At 31.3% G+C, this 15238-nt stretch overlaps 1 protein-coding gene across 1 annotated transcript in view; it reads left to right on the forward strand.

The window, feature by feature from the left end:
- The first annotated feature begins 4469 nt into the window (after positions 1 to 4469).
- The window catches only part of LOC113388597 (dopamine receptor 4-like), a 46341-nt gene continuing 35572 nt past the window's right edge, over positions 4470 to 15238 (forward strand). Inside the window, exons 1-6 of the mRNA XM_026625966.1 lie at positions 4470 to 4695; positions 4755 to 4974; positions 5038 to 5133; positions 7126 to 7268; positions 7611 to 7793; positions 8905 to 8978. Of these exons, the coding sequence (XP_026481751.1) occupies positions 4470 to 4695; positions 4755 to 4974; positions 5038 to 5133; positions 7126 to 7268; positions 7611 to 7793; positions 8905 to 8978 (942 nt within the window). The remainder of the gene's footprint in view (positions 4696 to 4754; positions 4975 to 5037; positions 5134 to 7125; positions 7269 to 7610; positions 7794 to 8904; positions 8979 to 15238) is intronic.

Raw genomic sequence — 15238 nt, forward strand, 5'->3', positions numbered from 1 at the left:
TAATTATTAGTTTTATCTACAGGCAAAAGAAAACTTTGAAGTCAATTGTGATAATATATTTGATACGAGGTAAGATGTTTTGTGTTTCAATATAGCCTATATACGAGGTGTGTTCAAAAAGTACCCGGAATTACTAATAATTAAATTTCGCGGGTCTGGAGTGTCTGATTGTCAAAATTTTTTTTTTATTGTGTTGGTATACATGCCCCTAAAGTATGATGAAATTTTCAGCTATATTCACTGTTCACTTTGTCTGTGGTAGTCGCTAAGGTTCGACGTGTTTTTCTGAGCTCGGCGATTTTTACAATGGAAGAATTGAAAAGTCAAAGAATTTGTATTAAATTTTGCGTAAAAAATGAAATAAAGTGTTGCAAAGTGCAAAAATTCACCAGATATGGCTCCGTGTGACTTTTTCTATTCCCAAAGTTGAAGAGACCCATGAAAGGACGGCGGTTTTCCTCGATCGAAGAAAATCGCTGAGAGTGCTCAAGGACATATCAAAAAATGAATATCAAGGGTGCTTCGAAAATTGGAAAAAACGCTGGCATAAGTGTATTATATCTGAGGGGGACTACTTTGAAGGGGACCACATTAATGTAGACGAATAAATAAATATTTTTTTGAAAAAACGAAAATTCCGGGTACTTTTTGAACAGTATCCTCGTATATCTCTGAAATAAAAATTAATAACGTATCTTGCGATTTCGTTCATATAAATTACGCAAAAATATCTTTATATGTAAGTACACGTGCGGAACATTTTTCTCGAAAACTAGTTACAAAAACCTAACCTTACTGACTTAGTAATTTTTTAACAACTGGTTCCCCAAAATCTTACCTTACTGACTTAGTATTTTTTTAAAAACTAGTTTCCCAAAAACTCACCTTACTGACTTAGTATTTTTTTAAAACCAGTTTCAAAAAATTATCCTTACTGATTAAGCATTTTTCTAAAAACTTGTTACAAAAAAGTAACATTACTGACTTAGTAATTATCTTGAAAAAAACAAGTTTCACAAAAACTAACCTTACTGACTTAAGTAAACTTAAGTAAGTTTCACAAAAACTAACCTTACTGACTTAATATTCTGAGAACTTTGTGTGATAATTTTTTGAGATTTTATTATAATTTAACGACTAAACTAGCCTAATCTTGTAATGTTTTCCAAACTTTTTTGCACAGCGCCCCTTGCTATAATAAAAAAAAATTGTTGCTATTTGAAAAAATATGAAATCTGATTTCTTATTGATTTAGTCGACTATTTACACGTTTCAGGGAAAGTTTATGCAACTTGCCTTAAGGCAAATTGCCACTTACACTTAGTTAACATCTCGAAGGAGAAGTTTATATTTTTGCTAAAAAAAACCCTATTTGCTAATTTTATTTATTCTCGACGTTTCAAGTCATTCTGAATCGAATGCGACCTAATTTTGCAACAAGTGTGTGTGTATGTATGTGTGTGGACGAGCCATTTTTTCTCCTTTCGCCACCTACACCTAATTTATTATTTCCCTCGTTCGGCCCTGTCCGGCTGCGCCCGTCGATGTGTTCGTATACGGAATGCCTATTCATACACAATAGATTAAAAGTTTTATCAATAAAAACGATTCATGATAATTTCCGAAGTGAAATAATAAATCAACACACTCATTATATTAATAATAATTCGACATTAATAATATTTTTAGGAAAACTTGAAAAACATAGGATCGTTCTTGGTAATCGATAACTAATTGATAATTTATTGTAATTTTATGAATTATCGATGATTAATAATATTATAGAATATTTTAAAAATAATTAAAGTAATATTAATTATAAACAGTTATATACATTTGACTTTAATAAAATAAATATCATCTTTCAATTAGTCAACCGTTGGGTTGCCAACTCTAAAGCCATAATTGCTCATATGTTTTAAGTTTTGATTGCTGTTACTAATATGAAAATAATTAGGGATTAGGTCAACCAATGGGTTGCCTTTTGAACAGTTACATAAATAACGCGTATTATGCGAGAAAGCTTATTATGCAATATAGGGACAATATATATAGTAGAAAACGATTTCCTGTACCCACGTCTACAATTTTTTATCCTATACTAATCTTTACCGTTTACCTTAAAATAATAATTATTGTTTTTTAAATTACTCTTCAACTATAATATCTAACTTACATTTTTCTTAGTAATAATTTAATATACATTATCACCAGGGGCGCTCCTGGGGTCCTCAGCGCCCCCGCATGCCAATTTTTTTCTGTCTTGAATTATATTGAAAAAAAAAAACTATATTGAAAATTTCATATCCAAATCTTGTGTTGGCGCCCCCTAACGCGTGCGCTCGTATTTTTCGCATGCGTCGCATTCAAGATAGGACCGACCCAGATTATTACTTAATTTCATATTTTAAGTGAAATAATTCGTCATATTCTCTGTTCATATGTGTATCATTCAATCTGCCATACATATACTGTATCTTATATTATTTTAATTTCTGGCACATCTCAGCTGCTTTTTGGCAATAATAATGTAGATATTTCATTTTTCTTATTCATAATCATGAATTTATTATATATATTCTAATATTGTCTAGGCTCATAAGTAAATTGAAATTTTTGGCAGATGGCAGTTTTCATTTATTTTCAATGCCAAACAACGCCTCAAATATTTTCAATATCAAACAATGACATGTCGTTTTTTGCAATTTTATCTATTTATTTGTACAATCTAACTATATTTCTATAATCACATACATCCTAAAAAAATCCCTTAACAAACTTCAGAAAGATTTATCAAAATCCGAATAATCGTTTAGGAGGAGTATATTTACATACATCATTACAGAAGAATTTTGTATATAAGGTATATATTATACACAAAGTACAAAGGCAGGCAAAAATTGGCGTATTAAGCGAGAAGTCGTATCGAGCACGGTCGTCTTAACGGGATTCAAAAGTATTTATATAATTGCGCATAAAATGTGCGCAAAAAATGTATAATTTTTGCAACCTGTAAGGTTCATTCGAATCCTGTTTTTCGACCTGGAATCATAAAGTCTTTGTCGTCGGTCGGAAATACATCAACAAAATAAATAAAATTACATAACTAAAAATATTTTAAATAAAGTTACAGTATAATGACGTAGTAAAATAAAATATAGTTCGAAGTAAATTTAAAAATTTCTAATAATGAAGTGATGACAAATGAATTATAAAGTTCTTTTTGTAACAAAATTAATGATATAAATTTTATTTAGCTTCATTAACCAAAGATTTGTGAATACTAATATAAAATAAAATTACATAACTAATATCTTATAGTGAATTAAATAAAATTATTAATAAGTCACAATGCAACATAAATTTAAAAATTAATAATAATTGATGTAGTTTTAGTAAAAAAGATGTAAACAAAAGTAATGACTCAAATGTTATTAATTTTATACGTTTGGTGTTTTTAATACTTTATAAGTTATTTTAAAAATAGTCAATTATTAGTTAAATTAGTGTGAATTATTAATTAAATTAGTAGTTAATGTGTTATTTATTATTTTATTACAATATATGTTTATTAATTGTGAGTATTCCGTACAAGAATGTATGATTTTGTTATCAAGGACGTCTATGTTTTTCGAAGTTTTATATTTACACGAATTTTATAAACGTACTAGTTTTGAATCAAACTATATTGTTAAAGGTGTTATATAATTAATTTATAATATTCTAGAACTAATATTACGTTTGCAGGAGTTTATTGAAAAGGGACATTATTTTTTTATGTTTAAAAATTTTCCATTACTCATTATTTTCAACTTTTGCAAGAAGTCTGTTTTCTAATTTTGATTCATCTACTAATGACTATAATTTGCTAATTTTATAGTTATGATTTTCAAAGTCTCAAGTCATTCTGAATCGTTTGTCAAAGAAAAAGTACTTCCCTCGACTTTTTTTCAAAAACGACTTCAAAAATTTAAAGCTATTTGATGGAACTGGATAAGAAGTTATTTTGATTAAATTTGAAAGACGATCGGACGAACCGTTTCTTCAAAAATATAAAAAAAGTGCACTTTTTCTTATATTTATATATTAAAAAGTATCTAAATAGTAGCTATCGTTAAATTACTAGATTTTATAAAATAATCCATAATAATCTATAATACGGTGGTATTTAAATATTTTATTCGCCAGGGTTGTACAAAAAATTAATTTGTAGAAAGAAATTGTAAAAAAAATCATAATTATATTGGCGAAATTTAGTACGAATTTTTGTGTTTATTGTAGAGGAATTCTTAAGAGAATCTTAAATTTTCACCCTTTTGCTACGAGCATTATCTACAAGCGACATACGCTTAACGACCTGTTAAATTATTAAGAATTCTATTAAAGTATAATAATTTTAATACAATTATCTTCTCAGAACTTACAAAAAGGACATTTTTACATCAGCTTTCTTTCAATTTTTTATAAAGATGACAGGAGTGTATTTTAACAACAACACCTTTTTATTCTTTAACGAAAGTGCTTTTATAGAATCCAATAAACAGTATAATTTATTCCTAAACACCAGTGCTTGTTTTTATAACAAAATAAATTGTGAACTTATCCAAAATCTATCAACACTGCCTGATATCAGTTTTCGTGAATCTGTCGAAAAAAGGATCCAGGATAATCCATTTATTATCCTGGAAATAATCGGTAAGGTAATAGATAGGTTAATTAATTAATCAATTAATATTAATCTGTCTTTTTTTCAGGTTTGTGTTGCCTGGTTTTGGCAACAGTCTTCGGGAACGCCCTGGTGGTCCTGTCGGTTTTTCAGGGTAGTTGTCGGAGTTTCTGCAAATTGTGTCCTCAAGAGAGCACCTACAAGCCTCCTCCTTCGCATTATTTGATTGCCAGTATTGCTTTAGCTGATTTAGTTCTGGGGCTTTTTGTTTTGCCCTTGTCTTGTGCTAGAGAAATTGCTAAAGATTGGTAAGTAGGAAAAAACTACAATGAAACTGGTTCAGGAAGGATTTTTTATTATGGTTTGTTTAGGTACATGGGGGAAGTCTTGTGCAGTTTCTGGACAACTCTGGATGTTCTCAGTTGTACTGCCAGTATTATTTCTTTGTGTGCAGTTGCTGTCGACAGGTATGTTATGGACTACTTTAATATTATTATTAGGTACAAGATGACCCGACAGAGTTGTTCTGTACTCATGTCTACAATTTTTTAATATGATATACGAATATTTACCGTTCACCTGAAAATAATAATTATTGTTTTTTAAATTACTCTTCACGCCAAATCGCATATACATTTATAACATCAGCGATGTTAAATGTATAACTGCTTTAAATAAAATGATGAGTCCTAATTCCCACACTATATTGGAAATTGAAGTCTTTTAAACGGTATGACATAACCATAACCATAACATTACACTGATACTTCATGTTGGATTGAATTAATTTAATTTTTTATTATTTAAGATGTTCAAAATTGCATCTTAAACTTCTCCTAATCGATATCGTGAGGGCCGAATTGTATGTATTCATCTTTACTTTCCCATTTGTTGTTATAAAGTGAAATTTTTACGAATTTTAAAAATATTGTGGAAGGATTAGTATAAGATGTAAAGAAATGATTTATATAAAGAAATTTTAATATCCCAAACTTGTGTTGGCGCCCCCTAAGGCGTGCGCTCGTATTTTTCGCATGCATCGCATTAAAGGTAGGACCGGCCCTGATTAATTCTTAATTTCATATTTTAAGTGAATTAATTTGTTAAATCCTGTTCATATGTGTATCATTCAATCTGCCATACATTTTATATTAATTTAATTTTTGGGACATCTCAGCTGCCTTTCGGCAATAATAATGTAGACATATCATTTTTCTTATTCATAATCTTAAATTTATTATACATATTCTAATATTGTCTAGGTTCATAAGGAAATTGAAATTTTTGGCAGATGATAGTTTTCATTTATTTTCAATGCAAACAATGACATGTCGCTTTTTGCCATTTTTTCCACTTATTTCCACAATATTGCACATACATCCCAGTACTTTATAATCACATACATTCTAGAAAATTTCCTTAACAAACTTCAGAAAGATTTATCAAAATCGAATAATCGTTAAGGAGGATGTATGAGATAAAGAAAAGGGCTGTTTTTAGGGTTTTCCCTGCAATTATTCGATTTTTTCTTCCTGTAAGAACCATCCTTGGACTTCAACGAACATTTTAACAAAAGAATTGGCCAAATTGGTCCAGGCGTTGTTGAGTTATGCGCTTACCACATTTTGCGAATCATTTTATATATAAGAAGATAAAAATATATTCAAACAATTTTCTTGATGAGCATTCCATCATCAGCATCATGATAACAATGTTCTATTATTGTTTTGATGGTATCATCAGTTGATTTTAAACACATCCACTACTAAGAGGGCGTCTATTAATCATATGATAATTTTTTAAAGGATTTTTGGACCCCCCTTTCCCTTGGTGATATTCAAATTAACCCCGTTCTCTCACCAAACATCACGAGAAAAATTGTAATTAGTTTTTCTTTGAAATTTTTGGATTTTTTTAAAACAATTAGGTAAAAAATAAATACTCGTAATATCTTGCTATATCCTAATTAATCTTGCGTGATTAATGGTCGCCCCTTAACCTTATATTTTGCTTATACTTTCTCCAGTGCTAAGCATTTTTATGAATTTTTAATTTTATAAGATTTTGATTAGATTGATATTTCCAATGACTATTCATAATAAGACATAATTAAGCAAATAATGTCCAGACAAAAACCATATTGGATAATTGTCTTAAAAATCATTCTATCATCAGCATTATGATGAGAATGTTCTATTATGATTGATCCATTTCTTGGATCTTGTAAAAGAATTGTGTTCTAAGGATTTTAATTTGCAAATTCTATGGTGAAAATAGATTAATATCTCGAATTTCTGTCATACCAATAGTTATACCAATTAGATCTAGATTAGATTATCATTTGCAATGACTATCAATAAATCCAAAAGCCAAACAATGTCTTAGATTTGGTGTACCATGTTATGTACTCGAACAATTAAAAATGGCTCATTAATATTTTTTGTTATTCATTTTTATAGGTACATTGGTGTTTCAAGACCCCTAAGTTATGTTAGACTTGTAACAAAGAAAAAAACAAGGCTATTGATTCTTGGAATTTGGCTTGTATCATTTCTAATTGCTGTAGGACCACCCTTGGGTTGGAAGGACCACAAAAGTGATGGTCAGTAAATTCATATATATAGAAATCTGATTTGTCAAATTAATTGTTGAGATTGCAACTCAATTTAGTAAAACCAACCAAAGTTTAATGAAACGACTTCAATAGTATAAAAATAATTAAAAAATCCTAAAGAAATCAAAACTATGCTTAAATAACTATTAGCAAGCATTGACACGAATGTAGATTTTTTAATGACTCTACTACATTTTGAAGAAAATTTATTTAAAAGTATCAGTGAAGGATCTTTTATAACTCATCAGTTTGATGTATAATATAAATATCTCTCTAGATTGTGTTAGCAAAATATCATTCCTCCTTAATGTTTTTATTTCTTTTTTCCAGGTCATTACTATCCTCGATCCTTTCATCGTCATCACACAGGAGCAGATTGTCATGTTAATAAAGAATTGGGATATGTGATCTTCAGTGCCACAGGATCATTCTATATACCAGCTTGCATTGTTATTGTTTTGTACTTGCTGATTTATCGAGTGGCTAGGAATCATGCTGAGGCCATTAGAAAAGGTTCGAGGATAGTAAATAAATAGCTAAATTCATAGATTGGTCAGAAATTCAGTTAATTGGTCACATAGTTTGTTGATATTTATTATATTGCACCTAATATTCTGCAGAAATGATTATAAGTCTTTGTTAGATGGATATAATTCTGGCAATTGTTGTAAATTACTTTACCTTATTCTGACCAAGTTTTTTGGTGTCAAATTTATCATCTTCATCAAAGTTTTGTCAAAATAAGTATTGTATGATCTTGAACAATAATTTTAATAATTTATATAAATAACTAGCAAACCCGACGAACTCCGTTTCGCCACCAGATAGATTCGTGAGAAAGATGAAGAAATTTTTTGTTTGTCTTATATTTGAAAAGGAAAAATTTGATTTTATTACACAACAGTAATGAATTTATTTCGATTACAAAAATGAAGTGTTTTTTAGTTGAACTTCTCTAATTTTGAGTAAATGAAAGTGAATCCGCAAATTATCCGTTTCATTGAAGTGCTCTTTGGTAAACCACATTTTTTGTTTTTGGTCTGACGTTAACACAAACAAAGCGGATGGTTTTACAACTCATGAACAGGCAACGTATAACTGCCCATGTGAAAAACAATGATTTTCTAAATAATCTATTTGAAATTTATTCTGCAAAAACCGCCTTGGCCTTGCGACTTGTTATTGCGAACGCAAGGCGAACTGGAAATTGCAATCGTTTGAAGTCAAACGGAAGACCAGTCGGAATCATTGGTATGTCACCAAATCGCTAGCAATTTTTGATTGAACGCTGAAATTCAGTGCGTGTACATCATTATTCTTTGCGGAAAGAATTGCTCGTTGACTTGACCAAGCATAATTATGATGATTCTCACTAATGTCATTACTCGAATTTTTAATTACGGTGCGTGAAGTCCCAGCAATTTGCATTAAGGCACGATGCCATGCACCACTAATTTTCTTAGCTATAAACCTTGCGGAGCCCGAGACCTTTCCAACGAATGCAAAATTGTCGAAATCGGTTCGTGCGTTCTGGAGTTATTTCGTCAGGAAGGAAAACCCGTGTTATTTTTATATATATAGAAGATAAGAGATGTATAGTAATATAAACAAATTGTTTTTGCAGGACAGTTTGTGGCAAACAGTGATGTTACATTAAGGATTCATTCAGGAAGAAATTCCAGTGATACACCGTCAATGGTAAGTGAAATATTTATTTATAAATTTATTTAAAAATCGGTTAACGTCTATACATTAACTCAGTCATTTACAACAAATAATAAAACTACCGAAACATTATTTAAATTTTTATAACTTAGTTAACAACTAGTCATCTTTACGTGTAACTACCACATTAACATCAGCAGTCTCATTAGCATCTGCACAATCCCCATTGATGGCCTTCTGTTCCAAATTTCCCATCACATGAAACATCTCGACATCATTATCAATTTCACTGATTGCAGCAAAATGCATACCTTTAATTATATCATCCACATCAGCATCAATAGATTCTGTTGAGATACCTTTTTCTATATCGTCACATTCGCTTGTGCTGATTCTACAATGCTGGTCATCCAGTTTATTCGAACCTTGGGTAAAAAATAATTATATGTAAAGAATTAATAAGATTGCCAAGTTTGATGATCTTACCTCTTCTGTTATTTCTGTCTTGGAATCTGCTTTGCTGGTCTGTGTTTCCACGTTCCATGTTTCTTCCTCTCCTCGAAGGGCATTCTTCAGGGTTAGAAGAACTTGCTTGCATACTGAAAGGTTCTTGTTGAGATTTTTTGGTTCTTTGGGAGACAATCCAGAACAGGTAGGATCTGATAACTTTGATAGCTTGGGACGACATTTATGTTGGGCTGCTTGAGATTTCTGTTGGAAAGATAATAAGGATTTTCGTAATTGGATTAAGTTCAGGAGGAAATAGAAAAATGTGCATGGAGAATGTACCTGAACATTTATTGTAAAAGTTGCATCAACTATAGTTCAAGTTAGATTTATATCTTTTCAGAAAATTTATAACAGTTTTCTACAATACTTTCAGACGCTTGACAACATTTTCAGACAATCAAATACATTTTGAGATAGCTTACATTTTTAGATGCTTGGCAACATTTTCAGATAATTTAGAACATTTTCAGAAATTTTACATTTTAGAATTTTTTTTAGAGCATTTTCGGACAATTTAGAATATTTTCAGGCAATTAACTACAGTTTTAGACAATTTACAACATTGTTGGACAATGTACAATATTTTTTGACTACTTGCGACATTTTCCGGTTACTTACAACATTTTGAGATTACTTACAATAATTTCAGATTACTTACAATAATTTCAGACTACTTAGAACACTTTCAGACTACTTGCAAAACTTTCAGACAGCTTGGAACTATTTTCAGACAACTTGGAACTATTTTCAGACAACTTGGAACTATTTTTAGACAACTTGGAACTATTTTCAGACAACTTGGAACTATTTTCAGACAACTTGGAACTAATTTCAGACAACTTGGAACTATGTTCAGACAACTTGGAATTATTTTCAGACAACTTGCAACACTTTCAGACAACTTGGAACTATTTTCAGACAACTTGGAACTATTTTCAGATAACTTGGCACACTTTCAAACAACTTGAAACACTTTCAGACAACTTGCAACTATTTCAGACAATTAGGAAATATTTCAGACAATTTGGAACTATTTCTGACTACTTGCAACATTTTTAGGTAATTTGCAACACTTTTAGACGACTTGCAACACTTTTAGACGACTTGCAATACTTTTAGACGACTTGCAACACTTTCAGACGACTTGGGACATTGTCAGACAATTTGGAACACTTTCAGACAACTTACAAGAGCACGTTTAGACAACTTGGAACAATTTCAGATAACTTGAAACTATTTCAGACAACTTGGAACTATTTTCAGACAACTTCAAAGTATTTCAGAAAACTTGGAACACTTTCAGACAACTGGAAACACTACTTTCAGACCCATTTAGAGCACTTTCAGACATCTTGGAACGATTTCTGACTACTTGCAACACTTTCAGACTACTTGCAACACTTTTAGATTATTTAGAATATTGTCAGACAACTTACATAATTTTTTCAGACTACTTAGAACATTGTCAGATAACTTAGAACATTGTCAGACAACTTAGATTATTGTTAGACAACTAAGAACTTATCTATTAAAATTATTGTCTGACAACTTAAAACGTTTCAGGCAACTTAGAACACGTTCAGACAACTTGGAACACTTTCAGACAACTTGAAACACTTTCAGACAACTTGGAACATTGCCAGACAACTTGGAACATTGCCAGACAACTTGGAACATTTTCAGACAACTTGGAACATTTTCAGACAACTTGGAACATTTTCAGACAACTTGGAACATTTTCAGAACACTTAAAATGTTATCAGACAATCTATAACCTTTTGACTTACAATATTTTTAGACAACTTGCAACATTTACAGACAATTTACATCTTCAGGCAATCTCAAATGACAATGTACAAAACTGTCAGACTATTATAATATTTTTGGACAATCCACAATGTTTTTAGAGAACATATAACATTGGCAGAAAACTTACAACTATATCAATCAACTTACTACATTTTCAGATAATTTTTAAAACAGTTTCACAAAACCTACAAAATTATATTTTCCCTGTTTAGCACAACCGTGTTGGAAGCCTCATTAGACGATTTACTTCAAAATTTAAACAAATATCTAATTCCATATTTTGTCGAATATTAATACTTACGATTGGGAACACTTTTAGACAACTAAGAATATTGTCCGACAGCTAAGAACATTGTCAGATAACTTAGAACTTACCACACAATCCAAAATCTTTTCAGACAACTTACAATACTTTCAGATAATCTGCAACATTTTTAGACAATTTACATCTTCCGACAATTTCAAACGACAATGTACAAAACTGCCAGACTATTATAACATTTGTAGGCAATCTACAACATTTTCAGACAACTTACAACATTGTCCGACAACTTACAACATTTTCACAAAACCAGACAACTTTTAAAACAGTTTCACAAATCCTACAACATTATACTTTTCCCTGAACGTTTAGCGCAACCTTATTGGAAGTTGCATTAGAAGCTTTACTTCAAAATTTAAACTAATATCTAATTCCACATTCTGTTGAATATTAATACTTACTTGGATACTTTTCTGAAGGACAAGTACTTCTCCAACTTGTGCATTGCTCCATAATTGTGAAACAACTTCTGTTGTTGCTCTGAAAACATCAATCTTGCATCAATAACCATCTTACTGGTAATTTTACCATCTACCATTTACATACCGTCTCTGATGCCTTCGCAGCTGGCCATTGCTGCAGCAGCCTCAGCATCCTCCTGAGACACCTTTTCCTTGCTGAGAGCCCTCAGAATCTTCTCATTTTTATTGGAGGCATGCTGCTTGGCTCTGCTGCTCCATTTATTCTTGCTCCAAAAGTGACGACTATTGGACTCCCTGGTTGCCAAACAGCAACAACTTGCAGAAATTGGAGCAGAAGACGAGGCACACCTGGGTAAAGGATAGATGGGCAATTGTTAACTTCCCGAAGGAGGAGTTTATGTTTTCATCAAAAAATACGATTCGCTAATTTTATGTTATCTCCACGTTTCAAGCCATTCTGAATCGAATCAGACCAAATTTGGAAAAAGCATGTGTGTGTGTGAACAGATTTTTTTCCGTAAATCGACGTTTTCTCAATAATGGCTGGACCGATTTCAAAAATTTAAAAGCCATTCGATGTATCTCGATGAAGACTAGCGTTTATCAATTTTGCGCGACGATCAGCCAAGCCGTTTCTTTGTAAATAGCAGAAAAGTGAAAAATTTTTTGTCCACGTTTTAGCCCGCAGTTCTGAATCGATCTTGAAAATTCAAAAACCGTTCGATAGATACTGGTTGGGAATCGTGCTGCTTAGTTTTTGGTAAAAATCGGCCGAGCCGTTTTCTTGTAATAAAGTGTTAAAAAAAATTTTTTCGACGATTTTTATTATTATTTTTTTGACTGTAGATACCATAGTCTTCTAGATCATACTAAAATATTACGGCTTGGTTTAACTTTAAAAATTCGTCAAAGTTTGCAAAACTTGGTATCGTTTTTTTGGCATTTGTCAAAATTAGACCTTTCATCGACGTTTTCTCAAAAATGCCTGAGCCGATTTCAGAAATTTAAAAGCCATTTGATATATCTTGATGAGGACTATCGTTTGTCAGTTTTGAACGACGATCTGCCAAGCCGTTACTTTGTAATTTAAAAAAAAGTGTTAAACTTTTCGTCCACATTTAAGCTCATACTACCGAATCGATTTTAAACTAGCTGTAAGTGGAATTCTGTCTTGAGGCAATTATGGCATCGTGCCTTAAGGCAAATTGCTGGAACTTCTCGTACCGTAACGAAATGTTCGAGGAATACTGAATGTTTTCAAATAGATTATTATAAATATTGTAACATTGTCTAATATTTATAAGATTTATATAAACTGAATTGCAGAGTTGAAATTATTTGTAAAGTATATTAGAACTATAGTCAGAATTAAAAATAAAATCTGAAATATTTTCGATATCCAAAAAACTAAAAAAAAAAAAGTTGGAACAAAATTTTTTTTCCAAAATCAATTATTTTGTTAAGACAAGCAGAAAGTTCTTTGAATAATTTAAATCGGACGCTTAGTTCTCTCAAAAACTGCCATTTTTTACATATTTAGCTCCGTATCTATCAATGGCTGGGCCTGCCTTTGCCAAAAACTAATAAAACACTTCGCCCAATCATTACTAATTGAATGTTTTTTAGATCATTCAAATCGGATACTTCGCTCTCTCAAAAATTCGATTTCTATTTTCTGCACTCTTTGCTCCGTATCTCTGATACGGCTGGACCTGCCTTTGCCAAAAACTAATCAGCTCTTTTCCCTATCAATAGAAATCGAATGTTTTTTGAACCATTCAAATCGGTTAATCCGTGCCCTAAAACGTGACTGGAAATTTGTATCCATACACACACACATCCATTTTTTCTGAGGTATGCCAAAACGTTCAGAAACCTTCAAAACGTCGAGAAATGTAAAAATTTTCAATTCCGATTTTCGGCATATTACAATAACTTACCCTACGGGAAGTTAAAAATCAAAAACTGTTCGAAAGATATTAGTTGGGAATAAACTGATTTGTTTTAGGTGAAAATCTACCGAGCCATTTTCTTGTAATTAACTGTTGAAAAAAAATTTGAGCCGATTTTTATGAAACTTTTTTTGATGATATATATCATGGTCTTATACAACTTATTGGAATATTACGACCTGACGACAAGTAGTTTAATTTCAAAAAATCATCAAAGTTTAAGAAAATAAGTAGTTTTTTTGACGTTTGTTAAAATTAGAATTGGACGGTTTTACTTGGTATAATGATAGAGTACTTGGAGTAATGAACATATCAAGCCATTAAAGTCTTATGGAAACCTGTTCATTATAACAATTGTTGATTTCTGAAAATTTACTCTTAGAAAATACTCCGTGTCAAAGTGGTCGCTCGTTTTCAATCATGTGTAATAAATCTACTCGGAATACTTTAATGACTCATAAATTAATTTAGTTTTTATTGATTATGTCGATTATTTGCACATATCGGGAAGTTTATGTAACTTGCCTCAAGGCTAAATACCAAACCACCTAGTTTTATGGTGGGTTGGACCAGTGTTGGTTACCTGTAGAATTTCTTTTGCAGCAGCTTCATTCTCAAACTGGAACATTTGGGCATGTGGTTATGGCTGTGGGTTAGACTTTTGGACCTTTTTACACGATGGTGGGAATGACGGTGCTTTTTGCTGGAGAAAGCACGATGGTCACTCGATGTTGTTGGGCTTGGTGGAACTGCGTTTTCGCTTGCTGCATTTTTCAAAAACCTAGGAAAAATATAAATGATTGAAATTGTAACTGTTCGGGCGTCTTTTCGTTTTATTATATTGGCCATGAAGGTGACAAACTTCAAGGCATTAAGCTTTCCACGGAATGGTTGCTACAACCTGGTAGAGGGGGTAGCGGAGTGTTTTAATTGAACTAGTTGTTCACTTCTAAAAGTAAAGTCTGCTTAACAACATGCAAATAACCAATAAAAATAAATATATCTTCGTTTATTATAACTTAGTAACAAATCAGTGATTGTAATTAGAACTGCAACATATACATAATATACAAACAAATCAGTGTTTAATACAGTCCACAGCTACAAGGGTTAAATTATAACCCAACAACCTGAATTATTGAAGGAGAGTTTTAATAAATTCTATAACTACGTACAACAAAAGTACAGTAACTAAGAAATTGTTGTACTTTGTCTCAAAGCGTCTTAAATTGTCTGAAAATGTTTTAAATTATGAGAAAGATGGTCACGTGTTGGAAC

The sequence above is a fragment of the Ctenocephalides felis genome, unplaced genomic scaffold (genome assembly GCF_003426905.1).
Source record: "Ctenocephalides felis isolate EL2017-DRISC unplaced genomic scaffold, ASM342690v1 CF-g0.4_SCAFFOLD_03572, whole genome shotgun sequence".
Classification (NCBI taxonomy): Eukaryota; Metazoa; Arthropoda; class Insecta; order Siphonaptera; family Pulicidae; genus Ctenocephalides; species Ctenocephalides felis.